We start from the raw sequence: 21,061 nt of genomic DNA on the forward strand, positions 1-21,061 counted from the left end.
CCCGCCCTTTATATGTGGAGAGAAAGCAGAATTAATGAGATAATGATTAGCTATCTGGTTTTGAAGACACACAATTTAAGGAACTATCTACAACCTACTACTATAATTGTGGATTAAAATTTTTAACTCGGTAATGGTTATTTTAACAACCTTCTCCCGCTTCCCCCCCCCATAATAATGGATAGTAATAGTATTTTTTTCAAAACAGTCATCTCCTGCACTGCCCTGGCCAACTCTAGCCCCCATTTTCAGTGACAGCCTTGTGCATGTGCCTGTATGTGTATCTCTCTCCTATTGATAAAGATGTACTATGGGCCTGACCTGTACTGGCGCAGTGGATCAAGAATCGACCTGGAATGCTGAGGTCGGCAGTTTGAAATCCTGGATTTGTCCAGTAAAGGCATAAACAAGAAGCAACTGCTGTGAGTGATGCTTCCTGCTCCCCTACCCCTCTCTTCTCTCTCTCAAATCAATAAATAAAATCTAAAATAAATAAATAAATAAATATGTACTATCTACCTCACTGCCTAGGCTACTAAAGGACACAGGAGCAGCATAGGACATAATCTATGCCAGGGAATTCAGGGCAATGAAGAAATTCAAAGCTAAGGCATTAAGTAATTAATTTTCTGAGAAGGATTCCTGTTAGGAAACGGCATCAGTGAGCCTTGAAGAATGCTAAGCAGAAGAGACTGTTGTAGGAAGGAAGAACAGTATGAGTAAAAGCACAAAACTGGACACAAAGCACTGTCCTGGGTGCAGTGGTGAGGAGCCTAAGTTGAAGTTTGAAGCCATTTAACTGTTTTCTGATTTAATTTTTCTGGTAATTCACTTCTATAACTCTACATGATAACCTCTTACATATTTTTTACTTGACCCTTCAACTTTAAATAAATTATATTGATCCTTGGATATGAAAAACATTTTTGCTTATTTATACCATATCCCTCCTTCTTGTTCCCCTTAATATCTATGTTACCTTTTTACAAGATTCTTTTCTTTGGTTATATTTGTAACATAAATAATACTCTTGTTTGTGGTTTATAACCAAGACGTATGAAATTTAACATTCAACATTAAATAAACTCATGTTTGGCCCTGGCCAGTTGGCTCAGGAGGAGTGTCAGCCCTGTGTGTGGAAGTCTTGGGTTCAATGCCCTGTCGGGGCACACAGGAGAAATGACCTTCAGCTTCTCTACTCCTCCCCCACTTCCTCCCGCAGCCATGGCTGAATGAGCAAGTTGGCTCCAGGACACTGAGGATGGTTCCCATAGCCTCACCTCAGGTGCTAAAATAGCTCGGTTGCAGATAAATGGACCCTCCTCCCCATGGGCAGAACATCGGCCCTAGAGGGGGGGTTGCCAGGTGGATCCATTGGGGTGCATGCAGTAGTCTGTCTCTCCGCCTCTTTGCCTCTCCCTGGATTAAAAAATAATAATAAATAAAAAAACTCATGTTTTTGAACAGGAGGAAAAAGCTTTAAAGTGATGGATTTAGATCCTGGGATAACAAAAAGAATTTATACTACCTTTGAAATGAGGAGTAACATCTTTTTTTTTCTTAGGTTGAGCAAGTGAGATTACTTGACCGATTACAGTACCAGCAACAAGACATTAACAGGAACACTGTATCTTACAGCCACACATCTGTTGTTTATAGACTCTCATCATAAAGGAACCTGGGTAAGGGAGTATGTCTATTGTACTGTTTACCTTGATTATACTAATGGCCTTTAGTTTGTTGCTGTGTTTTATTTTGAATGTATACAAAAAACTTTAATCACTGGTTACCTATCTCAACTAAAACAATCTCAGTCACCTAAACATTTCTGCCCTCCCTCTTAATTAAACTAATATTAATATGGAATATGAAATATTTTTTGTAGAATACCAGAAAGACTCTTTTGAGCTACATGAATAATTATAAAAGACTTATGTGTTCCTTTTAATTTTTAAAACTCTAAATAATATAGGTACATGTTAACAGATCAAATGTCATATTCCACAGTATTTTTATACCAATTGCAATGAGGGTGTTCATTTCTTTTTTGCTAGTACAGACAATGAAGTAACGGATATTTTCTATGTTTCTTCATGTATGCCCTATGTCACAATTTCTCTGGGATATTTACTTGGGAGTAAAATTACTTCAATAAGTGCATATTCAACCTTAATAAATATATCACCTCTCCAAAATGGTTGTTCTCAACGTATTCTCAATAGAGTGTGACTCTAGTGATAGAGTTCACTATCCTCAGCAACATAGTTATTGCGAACTTAAAAGTTTTGTCTATCTGGCCCTGGCCGGTTGGCTTAGCGGTGAGCGTCGGCCTGGGTTCGATTTCTGGCCAGGGCACATAGGAGAAGCGCCCATTTGCTTCTCCACTCCCCCCCCCCCCCACTCATTCCTCTCTGTCTCTCTCTTCCCCTCCCGCAGCCAAGGCTCCATTGGAGCAAAGATGGCCCGGGCGCTGGGGATGGCTCCTTGGCCTCTGCCCCAGGCGCTAGAGTGGCTCTGGTCGCAACAGAGCGACGCCCCAGAGGGGCAGAGCATCACCCCCTGGTGGGCAGAGCATAGCCCCTGGTGGGCGTGCCAGGTGGATCCCGGTTGGGCGCATTCGGGAGTTCGTCTGACTGTCTCTCCCCATTTCCAGCTTCAGAAAAATAGAAATAAATAAATAAATAAATAAATAAATAAATAAATAAATAAATAAAATAAAAATTTTGTCTATCTAGTGGATGTACAATTGTGATTTTAATTTGCTGATTTTTTACAAGGAAGTTAACTTTTCAGATATTTTGGCTTTAGATTTCCCTTTTTCTGTTGGATTGTTTGTCCTGTTATTAGTTTTGCAGGACTTCCAGTTTTCCGTGTGGTGTCAGATGTATGTGTTGGAGATAACTTGTCTTGTCTTGTGTGTGTGTGTGTGTGTGTGTTTTAAACTTTAAAATTTTAGAGTAATAGATTTTCATTTTTTCTTTTATGGTTTATGCTGTTTTGTGACTTAAGGAATACTTTTCTACATCAAGGCCATAGAAATTCTCCTATATTTTCTTCTAAAAACAACATTTTGTATTCTAAATATAAGTTGATAATATATCTAGGAAATATTTTAGTGGATGAAATGACATGTTTGATTGTATTTGGTTAATGCATAACTTACACCTTCTATTGATTGTTTTATTTCATTAATGTCCTTTTTTGCTCTATCCTTCCACCTCCCTCACCCCCCCCCAACATAGCTGTCTCCCTGATATCTGTGTATGAGTCTGTTTCTATTTTGCTTGTTAGTTCATTTTGTATGTTAGATTCCATGAGTGGAATCATATGGTGTTTGTCTTTCTCTAACTGGCTTATTTCACTTAGCATAAGTCAATCTCCAGGCCCATCTATGCTGTTACAAAAGGTAAGATTTTCTTCTTTTTTATGGCTGAGTAATATTCCATTGTGTAAATGTACCACAGCTTTTTTTATTCACTCATTTACTGATTGGCTATTTCCAGGTATTGGCTATTGTAAATAATGCTACAGTGAACACAGGGATGTGTATATTCTGTAGAATTAGTGTTTTTAGTTTCTGGAGATATATTCACAGAATTGGAATTGTGGGTCAAAAGGCAATTCCATTTTTAATTTTTTGAGATGACTCCATAATGCTATCCACAGTGGCTGTACCGGTCTGCATTCCCACCAACAGTGCATGAGGGTTTCCTTTTCCCCACATCCTCACGAACACTTCTTGTTTATTTATTGGTCATAGCCATTCTGACAGGTGTGAGGTGACATCTCATTGTGGTTTTAATTTGCATTTCTCTGATGATTAGTGACCTTGAGCATCCTTTTATATGTCTATTGGCCATCTGTATGTCCTCTTTAGAAAATCGTCTATTCAGGTCCTTTGCCAATTTTTAAATTTGGATTTTTTTTTGGTGTTGAGTTTTATAAGTTATTTATAAATATATTAATTTATATATATTAATACCTCATCAGATGTATCAGCGAATATGTTCTCTCGTTCACTGGTTTGTCTTTTCATTTTGTTGGTTTCCTTTGCTGTCCAGAAACTTTTTAGTTTGATGTTGTCCCGTTTGTTTATCTTTTCTCTCATTTCTCTTGGTCAAGTAGATATATCTGAAATAATATCGCTATGAGAAATGCTTGAGATTTTACTTACCTGTGTTTTCTTCTAGGGTTTTTATAGTTTTGTGTCTAATACTTAAGTCTTTAATCCATTTTGAGTTTGTTCTTTTGTATGGTGTAAGATTCTTTATTTTTCACATATCTGTTCACTTTTCCCAACAGCATTTATTGAAGACTGTCTTTACTCCATTGTATATTCTTGCCTCTTTTGTCAAATAATAATTCACTATATAGGCATGGATTGATTTCTGGGCTCTCTAGTCTGTTCCATTGATTTATATGTTTGTTTTTAATGCCAGTCCTGTTTTGTTTTGGTAAGAGTGGCCTTGTAGTATAGTTAGATATCAGGTAGCATGACGCCTTCAACTTTGTTCTTCTTTTTCAAGATTGTTGTGGCTATTTGGGTCTTTTGTGGTTCCATACAAATTTTTGGAATACTTGTTCTAGTTCTCTTAAATACACCATTATTATCTTGATGGAAATTGTGTTGAATCTATAAATTGCTTGAGGTAATATGGACATTAATGATGTTAATTCTTCCCGTCCATGAACACTGTATATACTTCCACTTATTTGTATTTTCTCCAATTTCTTTCTTCATTGTCTTTTTTAAAAAATTGTTTTAAGACTTTATTAATTTTAGAGAGGCGAGAGAGAGAGAGAGAGAGAGAGAGAGAGAGAGAGAGAGAGGAGGAGGAAACATCAACTCCCATATGTGCCTTGATTGGGCAAGCCCAGGGTTTTGAATCAGTGACCTTAACATTCAGGTCAATGCTTTAACCACTGTGCCACCACAGGTCAGGCTCTTCAGTGTCTTAAATTCTCTGAGTTACAGGTCTTTTATATTCTTGGTTAAATTTATTTATAGGTATTTTATTCTTTTTGAAGATTGTGAATGTTGTTGTTTTCCCTTTCTGATACATCATTATTGCTATATAAAAATGCAACTGATTTCTGGGTATTTTATTATGTATCCTACTACTTTACTGAATTCATTTATCAGCTCTAATAGTTTTTGATGAAATCTTTAGGGTTCTCTATATACAGTATCATGTCATTGGCAAATAATGACAGTTGTACTACTTACTTTCTGATTTGGATACCTTTAATTTCTTTTTCTTGTCTGATTGCTAGGGCTAGGTCTTGGTCGGCAAACTCGTTAGTTAGCAGAGCCAAATATCAACAGTATGACGATTGAAATTTCTTTTGAGAGCCAAATTTTTAAAACTATATAGGTAGGTAAATTCCTTACTGAGGTAGCACCCACACGTGGTATTTCGTGGAAGAGCCACACTCAAGGGGCCAAAGAACTACATGTGGCTCACGAGCCGCAGTTTGCTATTGAATAAGAGTGGTGATAGCAGACATCCCTGTCTTGTTCCTAATTTTAAGGGAAATGTGTGTAGTTTTTGCCCATTGAGTATGATGTTGGCTGTGAGTTTGTCATATATGACTTTTATTATGTTGAGCTATATTTCTTCAATTCCCACTTTGCTGAGAGTTTTTAATGTAAATAAATGCTGAATTTTATCAATTGCCTTTTCTGCATCTTTTGACATGATCATGTGACTTTTCATCTTGTTTATGTGGTATATAACATTTATTTGCAGATGTTGTACCAATTTTGCTCCCCAGAATTAATCCCACTTGATTATGGTGTATGACCTTTTTTTTTTTTGTATTTTTCTGAAGTTGGAAATGGGAGGCAGTCAGACAGACTCCTGCATGCGCCTGACTGGGATCCACCCAGCATGCCAACCAGGGTGCGATGCTCTGCCCATCTGGGACATTGCTCTGTTACAACCAGAGCCATTCTAGCACCTGAGGCAGAGGCCATGGAGCCATCCTCAGTGCCCGGGCCAACTTTGCTCCAATGGAGCCTTGGCTGTGGGAGAGGAAGAGAGAGACAGAGAGGAAGGAGAGGGGGAGGGGTGTAGAAGCAGATGGCGCTTCTCCTATGTGCCCTGGCTGGGAATCGAACCTGAGACTCCTGCACACCAGGCCAACACTCTACCACTGAGCCAACCGGCCAGGGCTGGTGTATGACCTTTTTAATGTATTGCTGGATCTGGTTTGATATTTTGTTGAGGATTTTAGCATGTAAGTTCATCAGGGATATTATAATTTTCTTTCTTTGTTGTGTCTTTATCTGGTTTTAGAGTTAGGATAATGCATGCCTCATGAAATGAGCTTGAGAGTCTTCCCTCCTTTTGAGTTTTTTTTTGGGGGGGAAAGTTTGAGAAGGATAAGTATTAATTCTTCTTTGAATGTTTGGTAGAATTCATTGGTGAAGGCATCTGGTCCATGACTTTTGTTTATTAGAAATTTTTGATTACTGCTTCAGTTTTCTTAGCTGTAATTTGTTTATTCATGTTCTCTGATTTCAGTTTTGGAAGATTGTATATTTCTAGGAATTTATCCATTTTGCACAGACTGTCCAATTTGTTGACATATAATTGTTTGCAATATCTTCTTATAGTTCTTTAGTTTCTGTTGTTACTTCTCTTTCATCTCTGATTTTATTTATTTGGGTCCTCTTTCTTTTTTTCTTGATGACTCTGGTTAGAGGTTTTGTCTATCTTGCTTGTCATTTCAAAGATCCAGCTCTTGGTTTTGTTGATCTTTTGTATTTTTTTAAGTCTATTTTGTTTATTTGTTTTGATCTTTATTATTTCCTTCCTTCTCCTTACTTTGGATATTGTTGTTGTTTTTCTTAAGTGTAAGGTTTCTTTACACTTAAGTTTCTTTAAGTGTAAGGTTAGATTGTTCATTTGAGATTTTTCTTTTTTCTTGAGATAGGCCTGTGATGCTATATATTTCCATCTTTTCACTGTGTCCCATAGATTTTGGGTTGTGTTCTCATTATCATTTGTCTCAAGGTATGTTTTGATTTTTTCTTTGATCTTATTGCTAGCCCTTTAATTATTTAGTAGCATGTATGCTTAGCCTCCATGCCTTTGTGTGTTTTTCAGTTTTTGTGATTGATTTCTAGTTTTATACCATTATGGTCAGAGAAGATGCTTGATATGATTTCAATCTTTAAATTTATTGAGATTTGTTTTGTGTGTGATTTATCCGAGAGGATGTTCCACGTGCACTTGAAAAGAATGTATATTCTGCTGCTTTGGGGTGATATGCTCTGAAGATATCAATTAAATCCAACTGATCTAATGTGTCATTTAAGGCTGCTGTTTCCTTTTGACTTTCTGTCTAGAAGCTATATCTGTCGATGTCAATGGGGTTTAAAATCCCCTATTATGACTCTATTGCTGTCAGTCTCTCCTGTTACGTTAATCAAGATTTGCTTTAAACATTTAGCTGATCCTATATTGGGGATGTAAGTGTTTATTTAACAGGGTTTTCTGCTGTTGTTGGATTGCTCCCTTTATCATTATATAGTGTCCTTCTTTGTCTCTTTTCTCAGTACTGAGTTTTAAGTGAAGGCCAGAAATAATACTAGAAGTTCATAGTTGAAGAGTTAGATCTACAGTGTCCCAACTGAGTGTGTATAAAGGAGTTTGTCTCATTTGAGGAGCTAAAAGAACACTGTTGTCACTAGAACTTAGTGATGTTGGGAGTGGAACTCAAAATGAGGCTATAAAGTGGGAAAGTTTCTGGTCATACCATGCTGAATGTGTCTGCCCTCGACTGATTTCAGAAGTTAGGCTGGTTTAGGCCTGGTTAGTATTTGGATGGGAGAAATGGGAAACAATGTCGAATAGCCTTACCTTTTTTTATTTTAAAAAAAATTTTTATGTTATTGATTCTAGAAAGTGAGTGAAGAGGGAGAGAGAGAGAAAGGAAAATCAATCTGTTCCTGAATGTGCCTTGACCTGGGATCAGACCAGCAGCCTCTGTGCTTTGGGACAGCACTCCAACCAACCTAGTTATCTGACCAGGCCTTTTTTTTTTTTTATTGGGTTTAATGGTGAATTGTATGCCTTGTAGAAATGGATTGTGGTCAAGAGTAGGATATGGAGGGAGCATTTAGGAAGATAGTTAGAGTAATTCAGGTGAGAAACACTAGGAACATTGCAACTGGGAGAGTGACAGTGGAGATGAAGAGAAGTCGACAGGTTACAGAGATATTTGGGGGATGCAATTCTTGGGATTTAATGATATATGTAAATAATTAATGATTAAATTCTTGGGATTTAAATATGTAGAATGATCAGGGCACATTTCTGGCTTGGGCAATTTTATTTAAAAAATTTAAGTTTGAATATGTAGTGTATAACATTTGAGACTTTATTTGAAGAGGACATTTCTAACATTTATGACTGTGGAAGAGAATAAGATACTTAGTGCTTTTAATAATGATCAAATGTTTTTTTCATGCTGCAGATACTGCACCATCATATTGCCTCAGTGGAGAAACTGGCTTTGACCACTTCTGGATGCCCACTTGTGATTCAGAGCAAGAATTTCAGGATTGTGCATTTCATTGTTCCTAGAGAAAGAGATTGTCATGATACTTACAATTCTTTGCTACAATTGTCAAAACAAGGTACTGTTCTTAGTTACTTGTTCAATTTTGAGATAGATTATAAGGTACTTTACTTAAAATCTTACTATTTTATACTTTAAATTACTCTTAAATTGAGTTCTTGTGCATTCTATTCTAATTTGACCTAGAAGGAATTAGAAACTTCTGATCTGAGCCATAATAATGGTTTCCAAAGAAAGGATAATATAGTAAGGACAAAGTGAAGCATTTGTAGGACAGACTTTAATAAAACTATTGATTTATATTAATGTTTTAGAAGTCTGTTAATAGCTTTTCTCTCTTTTTTTAAAGGCTCCCCTAGCTGAGAGGAGTGACTTGGAAATGGATCACTAAGGAAAATGTTGAGGAAGGTCAGGCTCCTCTGATAGCAGTGGGCCTAATATATCTACCTGACTGGAGTGGAGTGTAAGGGAGATGAGCAGAGGGAAAGAGGGTGAATCCTACCTTAGTAGAGATAGGAGGGAGAGGAAGATAGACCCTAATGGGAAATCTTATCTCTACTCTGACATAGGGGTCTGGAGGCTTTATTCAAACAACATAACTTGAGTTACATAGATCTTCAGGGAGACAAAGCACCTTAGTTACTGGATGTTACTTTGTTTGTTGGACACCAGGCTTGCAGTGGTCTAGCAGCAGATTATTGTTCACTCTTCTAACACGTAAAGGCTTTAACACTTACCCATTGTCCCAATTAGGTCAAATCTTATGGTCAGATTGTTCTGTGACTTCAGGGGCTTATTCAGAAGAGAGTGTTCTCTGAACCTCTGTGCAGTCATTGCTGTTTTTGCCCAAAACCACACTTACAGGAGGAATGTGTAGGCAATTTCATGTTTTATACGACACCTCTAACTTTTCTTTTTTTTTTTTTTCTTTTTTCATTTTTCTGAAGCTGGAAACAGGGAGAGACAGTCAGACAGACTCCCGCATGCGCCCAACCGGGATCCACCCGGCACGCCCACCAGGGGCGACGCTCTGCCCACCAGGGGGCGATGCTCTGCCCATCCTGGGCATCGCCATGTTGCGACCAGAGCCACTCTAGCGCCTGAGGCAGAGGCCAAGGAGCCATCCCCAGCGCCCGGGCCATCTTTGCTCCAATGGAGCCTTGGCTGCGGGAGGGGAAGGGAGAGACAGAGAGGAAAGTGCGGTGGAGGGGTGGAGAATCAAATGAGCACTTCTCCTGTGTGCCCTGGCCGGGAATCGAACCCGGGTCCTCCGCATGTTAGGCCGATGCTCTACCGCTGAGCCAACCGGCCAGGGCTAACTTTTCATTATAGCCTTAGTCTTTATTTTACCTGTCATTTGGAAAAAGTAGAGGGTAGGAATTTTTTTTTTAACTTTACTTTTTTGTATGTGTGTCTTTAAAATTTTACTTTTAAGAAAAGGAAATATTGCAGTAATGTGTAAATCTATTATTTACTAGCTTTTACTGATAAAGATCAAATTTCAGATTGATACATTTATGCCTTTAGGTATAATCATTTGCATCAAAGAACTGAGAAAATTTTAAGTTCAAATATCATAAGGTATAAATCATCTGTGAAAAGTTTAAAGAAAAAATGGACAGGTAAGACTGAAAGTTACTTTTGTCACGTATTTTAATATTTATGCATTTTGTGTACTGTAGCAAAATATGAAGATCTCTATGCGTTCTCTTATAATCCCAAACAAAATGATTCGGATCGACTGTGAGGTTGGCAGCTTTTTGACCTTGCAGAGGAATATAAGAGGATGGGCATGCCAAATTCAAACTGGCAGTTGTCTGATGCCAACCGAGAATACAAGGTAACTTAGCTACCTTCTGGAGAACTTCAGAAAATCTTAGTATCAGAGAGTTAGCAAGTGTCTCAGTAACAAATTGGCTCTGTATTGCTATGTTCTGTTCTTGCATTATTAACTTTTAAAGTTTTATAAAGGTACCATATTTACCCATGTATTTAAGATGCACCCTTTATTGAAAAACTTGGGGTCTAATAACTGGGTGTGTCTTATACAGTGGTTGTGGCATTTGAAATGCCATAGATGGAACTGAGGATGAGGCAATATATGAAGACAGTGATTTGTCATCAGACACAGATGAGGACAAGCTAATGGATGGGAGTTTTGACAGTGATGAGGAGTTGTATGAATTTTATGATGAATAAAACTTGAGTTCAATACATTACAACTTTATGTACGTAATACATTTTTTTCAAATTTTGGGCCCCCAAATTAAGGTGTGTCTTTTACATGGGAAAATATGGTAGTTTCTAACCTCTTGGTTTTTGAACTACATGGAATGGTTATATGTTATTTATTTTTACAGATTTGTGAAACTTATCCTAGAGAACTTTATGTTCCCCGAATAGCAAGCAAACCGATAATTGTTGGTAGTTCTAAGTTCAGGAGCAAGGGAAGATTTCCAGTTCTTTCCTATTATCATCAAAATAAGGAGGTAGACTGCTTTCCTTTTGATTTTACCAGTGTAGTATATAACCCCTCTTCAGGTGTGTGTAAGTATTCAAAAGAATGCTCACATTTATATTAAGGTGTCATTACTATATTGCTGACAGAGAAGCACTAACTTTTCACTTAATGACATTTTTGGCATTTTAAAACTAAATTACCCTGAAATACAGAAGCTTTTGTACTTGTCATCTTTCTTTCCCCTTTACCTCCTCCTTCATTCTTTCCTTCTTTCCTTTCTTTTAATAGTGACTTGAAAATAATGGCATTAGATAGGTTCTCTTCTTTGCCTATGGCTATCTTTTGATCCTGCTGTATTGGGGAGAACCAGACAGTTTGACAAGTCAACTATTGAGAAAAGAGAGAACCACGGTTATTTAAAGCACCCATTTTAAAAGTAAACTCTTCAAGTTGGAAGGATTTTTTATTATGAAGAGGCAGAGGAGTCTACTTTATACTGATAATCTGTAATATGGATTGCACATTACAATAAACTTGCCTCTGTAGCCTGTAGCAGTAGGCCAGAAGGTGCTGCGGTATATGTTAAATCAGGGGTCCCCAAACTATGGCCTGCGGGCCTCATGTGGCCCCCTGAGGCCATTTATCCGGCCCTTGCTGCACTTCCGGAAGGGGCACCTCTTTCATTGGTGGTCAGTGAGAGGAGCATAGTTCCCATTGAAATACTGGTCAGTTTGTTGATTTAAATTTACTTGTTCTTTATTTTAAATATTGTATTTGTTCCCGTTTTGTTTTTTTACTTTAAAATAAGATATGTGCAGTGTGCATAGGGATTTGTTCATAGTTTTTTTTATAGTCCAGCCCTCCAACGGTCTGAGGGACAGTGAACTGGCCCCCTGTGTAAAAAGTTTGGAGACCCCTGTGTTAAATGCTTTCTATGCACGAAATTCTCATAGTAACTTTATGAGGCGGGCTCTGCAATTACCTCTAACTTTCAAGTGGGAGAACTGTGGTTCAGAGAGGGTAAATCAATTTTTCTATATCTCTCAGATGGTAAGTTGAGGATTTGGATGCCATTTCTGACTCCCAGGTTTTTGTGACCTGGTTCTTTTCCTTAGGAAGCTTTTAAAAACTCTTCTTTATCTCCAACGTTCTGACACTTCATGGTTATGTGCCCTGGTGTGCTGTATTAAATTCCATCTAGAAACTGAGGTCTCAGTTTTGGGGAGTTGCCTCTTTTTCTTTGGTAACTTCCTTTCTTTTATTATTATTTTTTGTACTTTTGTTTGTATTACTTGACAAGTGGGATTCCTAGCATAAACCTTCATTTTTCTTAATTTTCTCTCCTATTTTTCATCTTTCTATGCTCGGACAGGTCTGTAAGTCTCACTGCAAGATTTGAGGTAGGGGGCAAGATTTCCTGAACCTCACTTCTAATACATTTCTTAAATTCTCTATTTTTTGGCAATAGTGTTTTAAAAATCCAAGAATTGTTTTCTGAACTTCTTAGACAGTTTTCTATTTTTGGATGAGATGACTTAGTTCTCTGAAGATGTTAAGGATTTTTGAAAAGAATTCTTGTGCTCCCCACATTAGTTTGTAGTTTTACTCAATTTCTTTTTTTCTATTTATTTTGTTTGTTTTTTCATGTCCTTTAAATATCAAATTCTTGGTTGGCTGTTTAGAAGTTTGTTTGTGTCATGAGTGATTGCTGTCTTTGGATCCTTCTTTCTGTTTTAATGTTAAAACTTAATCCTCCTGTTTTGGGGGGTGGTGTAAAGCTTCACCGCCAACTACAGCTCTGCCTGTTGTCCAATCTTCAGGTTAATCATCTTCTTAGAATAAACTTTTTCTTCAGGGTGAGTGCAAGTCTGGGATTGTTAATTAGTTTTTATACGGACATCCAGCCAGTTTTATTGCTTTCAGTTGTACCCCTACTCAGGTTTTCAGAGTTACCAAATCCTGAACCTGTCTGGGATTTTGTTGCTCAAGATACCTGCTTCTTATTGACTCATAACGATGAGGCAGCTTTCTTTGCTCTGGTAAATTAGCTATTACTTGTGAATCTGCTTTCATTTCCCCAGTTTTTATTAACATCTCTGTCTTTGTTTCCTTTTCCATTCTCTTTGACCTTTTTGTTGTATACATATTAAATACTTTTATTAAAATTTCAAATTGGGCTTTAGAAGGGAGCCAGAAATAATAAATAAAACTTTAAACAAAAATTTCTAATTTACTTTTCATAACAAAGTTATAGGGAGTTATGACTGGTTATAGGCCATTGTTTGACACACCCATGTTTGTATATATTTTTAATTGGAAATCTGGGCTAAAAAAGGTTTGAAAAAAATTTAATTAGGCAGTCCTCATTTTCTTCTATTTTATTTCATTTTTATGAGGGTTTTTATATACATGTAATTTTTTTTGACAGAGTCAGAGAGAGAGATAGATAGGAACAGATAGGAAGGGAGAGAGATGAGAAGCATCAATTTTTCATTGCAGCACCTTAGTTGTGCATTGATTGCTTACTCATATGTACCTTGACCGTGGGGCTACAGCAGACCAAGTAACCCCTTGCTCAAGTCAGCGACCTTGGGTCCAAGCTGGTGAGCTTTGCTCAAACCAGATGAACCCGTGCTCAAGCTGGCAACCTTGAGGTCTTGAAGCTGGGTCCTTTGTGTCCCAGTCTGACGCTCTATCCACTGCGCCACCGCCTGGTTAGGCTGTACATGTAATTTTAAAATAGGTGATATGTAAATTTATGTATACTTTTTTTCCCTTAATGATTCTGTGGTTAAAATGTTTGAGTAGGATTAAGTTAGGGTTGGTATGGATAAGATTGGATAAAGGGTATATAGGTCTAAATCTTATTCTTTTTTTAAGACTGTAAACAACAGTAAATATCTAATCCAATATTCATTACTTCTTATAGATATTTTTGCCCTCTTAGGTTGACTATAGTTTGACTTAAATTTGACTTGAAGTTCATTTTCTCATTTTATGTCTTATGTTATATAAAGATTGCTGATTTCTAATTAGAAGTCTGGAGCCTTTAGAAGGTGTAAAAGTTCAAATGTCTTGCAATTTTAAAAAATCCTGTTCTGCATTTATTGTCTGATCTCTTACTTGAACTTGACTTGAAAATATCTTGTAATCGAGGGCACAGAATGCATCTATTATTTCGTAGAATAGACCAGGTGTTGCTTCCAAGGACCTAAGATGTTTTTTATCAAAGTAGGTAAGGAGGCATTTAGATTTCTTTGAAGAGAATATTGGGAAACATTAAGTAACATCAAGAGGTTAAAATAGTATTTAATTCAAATAGGATTTCAAAGATAATGCCTTCTAATTGTTCTGCCAATGTTTAAATAGTGCATTTGATTTTAACTTTTTTTCTTTTAGGCATTTTATGAGGCATGTTTTAGACATTTTTGAATAATCTGTTTTCTGTCTTTAAAATTAGGCTGCCATTTGTCGATGTAGTCAACCACTGTCAGGATTCAGAGCCAGGTGCCTGGAGGATGAACATTTACTTCAAGCCATCAGCAAAGCCAATCCCGCCAATTGCTATATGTATGTCGTGAACACCAGGCCCAAAGTATGTGCCTTAACACAGTACAGTCTGTTAATCATCTTTGTTATTTTATTTAATGAGAATTGATTAATTTGTCCACATTTAACATACTGAATCCTAGTTTTAAATTAACCAAGGCTAATGATACTAAGGAAATTAGTCTTTTAGAGGATGTCAATTTAAAGGATCAATTTCCCAGTAACCCAGATGGTGATTTTTTACATTTTCCAATATATAAATTTAGGAAAGCTGAGTTTTATTGGGAACTATTGATGGTGTATAAGTATTATATTATTGTAAAGAAATACTAGTGTGTGTTGTGAAAATTTAGAACTTCAATTAGAATTTTCAGTTGACAAAACACTTTAAGTTAATTTGAAATAGTCTGGAAAATACATAGTGAGTTAACTTAGGAAACTTTGAAATAGAGAATTATAAATAGTGAACAGGAAATAGTTGTTATGTTAGCCATCCATTTTATAAGGTAAAGGTTTTATCAATACAGTTAAATAACTAATTCATATAGGATCCTGAAGCTAAAGTAATTTAAATCCACAATGGTAATAGCTAACATTACTTTTAATTTTTATTATAGCATCGCATGCAGAGCTGGTGGGCTACACAAAAGAACGTTGGCAGAATTATAGAGGATTTCTTCAAAAATCTAGAAAGATGAGAAAGTGATTAGAAAAAGCGAGTGACCCATTTAGACCACAATTGTAGGCAGCTCTGTTGAAAGGAATGGTACCTGTTTTAGAAGTAATTCTCATCATTATGCAGTCTTACAAAAAAAATAGAGAAAACATATGAAAAGATTAATTTGGAGTATTAAATTTAGGAGTATTAATGATTAGAAACCAATACTTCAGTAATCTTTTATTAAAGATTTCCTTAGAAGTCAAGAGCATTATCTCTTGTAAGATAAATTTCATTTTACTTGGATAATCTAGGTGGAATAATTGGTTAGAACTACATTTAGGTGATGTTAGATATAAAAGATGATTGTAATACAAGACTTTCTGAATATATGGTCTCAGGACAGTTTGTTTCTCAGGACCTAATATGTCTTATTTGTATAACTGACTTCTACAGAGAAAATATCTCTTTCTTTGTTTTGTTTTATTCCTTAAATTTAAATTCAAGAAGTGATAATATGGAAAAATTTTAAATATCTAACCCTTAACCTTAGTAATCATAGGTGCTGAATAACCAACCAGTGAGTCAGTAAATACAGGTTAACGGTATTTGTTAGCAACCTGGGCTCCAATTCACTGAATGAACAGCTACTATTTCTTCCTAAAATTTGGGTTCTATTTTATCCAAGTTCATAAGAATATTTAGTAAATTGTAATAATATGCTCTATGAAATCCTAGTCTGGAAAAATTAAACATGACAAATTTTAAGTGAACTTCTGATAGTTTGATTTAAAAATCAACGATCGTGGGTTTATAGGTACTATGTTTTGTCCCTACCAACTGGTTTATTTTTGGCCCAATTCTTGGAGCTGTATCAAGCTAGAGGATTATATGCCATGTCATATACTGTGTGGGCCTCCAGCAGTCTCTAATGTGGAGGACCTCAAATAATTTCACAGATATTTCAGATCTGAATTTAAGAGTTCCTGTATCTTTCTGAATGATCAAGTGCTCTAGGCTGTTTTGAGGTAAATCTCATAGGTTTATTCTCGAAAATAAAAACAACCCATCTCTGCTCATCTTTGAGTAATTTAGGATTTAGATAGGAGCTCTTTCTGGTTTTAGATTTTGAAATATTACACACATATGGAAAATTAATTAAAATACTTTAGTTTCATGAATCATTTATGAGGAACTTCTTATCTGACCTTTCCATTATATAGCAATCATGTTTCTTTTTTTTTTTTTTTTTTACCCTGAAGCTAGAAACCGAGAGAGACAGTCAGACAGACTACCGCATGTGCCCGACTGGGATCCACCCGGCACGCCCACCAGGGGGCGACGCTCTGCCCACCAGGGGGCGTAGCTCTGCTGCGACCAGAGCCACTCTAGCGCCTGGGGCAGAGGCCAAGGAGCCATCCCTAGCGCCCGGGCCATCTCTGCTCTAATGGAGCCTCGGGTGCGGGAGGAGAAGAGAGACAGAGAGGAAGGAGAGGGGGAGGGGTGGAGAAACAGATTGGCGCTTCTCCTGTGTGCCCTGGCCGGGAATCGAACCCAGGACTTCTACACACCAGGCCGACGCTCTACCACTGAGCCAACCGGCCAGGGCCGCAATCATGTTTCTTTAGAGTATCCTCCTTTGTTGTAATTAACATGAGACTTTTAATTGTTAAAAAATAGCATATTTAGTTGTTATGAGTTCCTTTAAACTGCTAGCTAAAATGTAATTTATTTAGTGTTTTCATAATATTTTGGTAAGTTACAAGATAAATTTGTCTCTAAATATCTAAAATTTAAATTTTTAGCTGAATGCAATGGCCAACAGAGCAGCTGGAAAAGCTATGAAAATGAAGTTAACTATTCTAATATTAGATTTCAGTTTGTTGGAATTGAGAATATTCATGTCATGCGGTCCAGCCTTCAGAAGTCACTGGAAGGTATGATTATTGCTTACCTTCTAGTCAGCTTTGTTCCATAGAAATATAATGCTAGTCAAACATTTTAAGATTTTAAATTATATAATTTGAAATTTTCTAGTAGTCACATTTTAAAAAATAAAAAGAAACAGTTCAAATTAACTTTAATAATATACTTAACCTAATATATTGAAAACATTGTTAAACATGTAATCAATATATACATGTATAATATAAAATATTACAATGATGTATAATATTTTTGCCTTAGTCTTAGAGATTTTATACACATAGTGCATCTCAGTTTGGACTACCTAGATTTTAGGTGTTCAGTAGCCATATTTGGGTAGTGGCTACTGTGTTAGTACAATTCTAATTGCTTTACAAGAAATTGCTGTTAGATATTCTAGATAAGTCAGTACAGTTAAGACTAATTTATGATAACGTTCCATTTAAATACACTGCTCACAGAAATTAGGGGATATTTTATCACCTCATATTCATTTTGAAGTATTCCCTAATGTTTGTGAGCAGTATATTAAAGTATCTTTCTAGTCATGGTATGAAATTGTAAAAATTAAAATACCAACTTTTTTTAATTGATTTTTATTTATTGTGTTTACATATATTCTAGTGTTGCCCTGAATGCAATCCCCCTCCCCCGTATTCCCCTCAACATCTCCCTTACCTCCCTCCCCATAACGCCCTCCCCCCCTTCCCTTCAGCTTTATCCCATCCTCTCATCCCCTTTATCTCTGTTCTCTTTTCCTCTGGTCCCTTTGATGTCTCCTCTGTCTCAATTCCATTCCTCAGTTCACATTGTTCATTGGATTCCTCAAATGAGTTAGGTCATATGATATTTTTCTTTTTCTGCCTGGCTTATTTCACTTAACATAATAGTTTCCATGTCCATCCATGTTGTCGCAAAAGGTAAGATTTCCTTCTTTTTCATGGCCCCATAGTATTCCATTGTATATATGTACCACTGCTTTTAATCTACTCGTCCACTGACGGACACTTGGGCTGTTTCCAGATCTTCGCTATTATGAACAATGCTGCCATAAACATGGGGGTGCATTTCTCCTTTTGAAACAGTGCTATGATGTACTTGGGATAAATTCCTAAAACTGGGATAGCTGGGTCAAAAGACCGTTCAATTTTTAATGTTTTGAGGAATCTCCATACTGTTTTCCACAGTGGCTGCACCAGTCTGCATTCCCACCAGCAGTGCAGGAGAGTTACCTTTTCTCCACATCCTCGCCAGCACTTATTCTATGTTGTTTTTTTGATGAGCGCCATTCTGACTGGTGTGAGGTGATATCTCATTGTGGTTTCAATTTGCATTTCTCTAATGATTAGTTATGTTGAGCATTTTTTCATCTGCCTATTGGCCACCTGTATGTCCTCTTTAGAGAAGTGTCTATTCATTTCTTTTGCCCATTTTTTGATTGGATTGTCTTCCTGGTATTAAGTTTTACAAGTTCTTTATAAATTTTGGTTATTAACCCCTTATCACACATACTATCAAATATGTTCTCCCATTGTGTAGTTTGTCTTTTTATTCTGTTCTTATTGTTTTTAGCTGTGCAAAAGCTTTTTAGTTTGATATAGTCCAATTTGTTGATCCTGTCTTTTATTTCACTTGCCCGTGGAGATAAATCGGCAAATATATTGCTGTGAGAGATGTAGGAGAGCTTACTGCCTCTGTTTTCTTCTAAGATGCTTATGGTTTCACTGCTTACATTTAAGTCCTTTATCCATTTTGAGTTTATTTTTGTGAATGATGTAAGTTGGTGGTCTAGTTTCATTTTTTTTGCAGGTAGCTGTCCAATTTTCCCAACACCATTTGTTGAAGAGGCTGTCTTTTCTCCATTGTATGCTCTTACCTCCTTTGTCAAATATCAGTTGTCCATAAGGTGTTGGTTTATTTCTGGGTTCTCTGTTCTGTTCCATTGATCTGTATGCCTGTTCTTATGCCAGTACCAAACTGTTTTGCGTACAATGGCCTTGTAGTATAACTTGATATCAGGAACTGTGATACCTCCCACTTTATTCTTTCTTTCCAGGATTGCTGAGGCTATTCGTGTTCTGTTTTGGTTTCATATAAATTTTTGGAATGTATGTTCTATATCTTTGAAGTATGTCATTTGTATTTTAATTGGTATTGCATTGAATTTATAAATTACTTTGGGTAATACAGACATTTTAATGATGTTTATTCTTCCTAACCATGAGCATGGTATATGCTTCCACTTGTTTGTATCTTCCTTGATTTCTTTTATCAATGTTTTATACTTTTCTGAGTACAAGTCTTTAATCTCCCTGGTTAAATTTACTCCTAGGTACTTTTTTATTTTTAATTTTTTCAAAGCTGAAAACGGGGAGGCAGTCAGACACACTCCCACATGCGCCTGACCGAGATCCACCCGGCATACCCACTAGGGGGCGATGCTCTGCCCGTCTGGAGCGTCGCTCTGCTGCAACTAGAGCCATTCTAGCGCCTGAGGCAGAGGCCACAGAGCCATCCTCAGCGCCTGGGCAAACTTTGCTCCAGTGGAGCCTTGGCTGCGGGAGAGGAAGAGAGAGACAGAGAGGAAGGAGAAAGGGAGGGGTGGAGAAACAGATGGGAGCTTCTCCTGTGTGCCCTGGCCGAGAATCGATCCTGGGACTCCTGCACGCCAGGCCGACGCTCTACCACTGAACCAACCGGCAAGGGCCTACTCCTAGGTACTTTATTTTTTTGGTTGTAATAGTGAAAGGGATTATATCCTTAATTTCTCTTTCTGACAGTTCATTGTTGGTTTATAAAAATGTCAGTGATTTCTGAGTATTAATTTTATATCCTGCCACCTTTCTATATTCATTTATAAGGTCCAGTAGTTTTTTGACTGAGACTTTATTTATTTTTACAGAGACAGAGAGAGAGTCAGAGATAGGGACAGACAGATAGAAACAGAGAGAGATGAGAAGCATCAATCATCAGTTTTTCATTGCAACACCTTAGTTGTTCATTGATTGCTTTCTCATATGAGCCTTGACCGCAGGCCCTCAGCAGACCGAGTTACCCCTTGCTCGAGCCAGTGACCTTGAGTCCAAGCTGGTGAGTTTTTTTTTTTCTCAAGCCAGATGAGCCCACGTTCAAGCTGGTGACCTCGAGTCTCGAACCTGGGTCGTCTGCATCCCAGTCTGATGCTCTATCCACTGTGCCACCGCCTGGTCAGGCTTGACTGAGACTTTAGGGTTTTCTATATACAATATCATATCATCAGCAAATAATGATAGTTTTACTTCTTTTTTAATTTGGATGTCTTTTATTTCTTCTTCTTGTCTGATTGCTGTGGCTAGGACTTCCAGAACTATGTTGAATAAGAGTGGTGAAAGGGGGCACACCTGACTTATTCCTGATGTTAAGGGGAAGGGGATTGCTTTTAATTTTTACCCATGGAGTATGATGTTGGCTGTGGGTTTCTCATAGATGGCCTTTATCATGTTGAGGTATGTTCCCTGTATTCCCAATTTGCTGAGAGTTTTGATCGTGAATGGGTCCTGGATTTTATCAAATGCTTTTTCTGCGTCTATTGAAATTATGTGTGGTTTTTCTCCTTCCTTTTGTTTATGTGATGAATCACATTGATTGATTTACGAATATTGTACCAGCCTTGCCTTCCCAGAATAAATCCCACTTGATCATGGTGTATGATTTTTTTTCATATATTGCTGTATCTGGTTGGCTAATATTTTGTTGAGGATTTTAGCATCTATATTCATCAGGAATATTGGCCTATAATTTTCTTTCTTTGTGTTGTCTTCATCTGGTTTTGGAATCAGAATTATGCTCGCCTCATAAAAGGAGCTTGGAAGTCTTCCTTCCTCTTGAATTTTTGGAAA

The 21,061-nt window shown here is 37.0% G+C and overlaps 1 protein-coding gene and 1 non-coding gene across 2 annotated transcripts in view; one reads left to right on the forward strand and one right to left on the reverse strand.

Annotated features, from left to right (window-relative positions):
• The first annotated feature begins 310 nt into the window (after positions 1-310).
• LOC136323713 (myotubularin-related protein 6-like) overlaps positions 311-21,061 on the forward strand; it is an 89,994-nt gene continuing 69,243 nt past the window's right edge. The window contains 9 exon segments of the mRNA XM_066255554.1: positions 311-394; positions 1,565-1,591; positions 1,593-1,682; positions 8,485-8,647; positions 10,272-10,429; positions 10,950-11,078; positions 14,511-14,645; positions 17,063-17,093; positions 17,096-17,194. Of these exon segments, the coding sequence (XP_066111651.1) occupies positions 311-394; positions 1,565-1,591; positions 1,593-1,682; positions 8,485-8,647; positions 10,272-10,429; positions 10,950-11,078; positions 14,511-14,645; positions 17,063-17,093; positions 17,096-17,194 (916 nt within the window).
• On the reverse strand, positions 9,830-9,905 carry TRNAV-AAC (transfer RNA valine (anticodon AAC)). Its single transcript has one exon. It is a non-coding gene; the product is annotated as a tRNA-Val (tRNA).

The sequence above is a fragment of the Saccopteryx bilineata genome, chromosome 2, assembly GCF_036850765.1.
Source record: "Saccopteryx bilineata isolate mSacBil1 chromosome 2, mSacBil1_pri_phased_curated, whole genome shotgun sequence".
Taxonomy (NCBI): Eukaryota; Metazoa; Chordata; class Mammalia; order Chiroptera; family Emballonuridae; genus Saccopteryx; species Saccopteryx bilineata.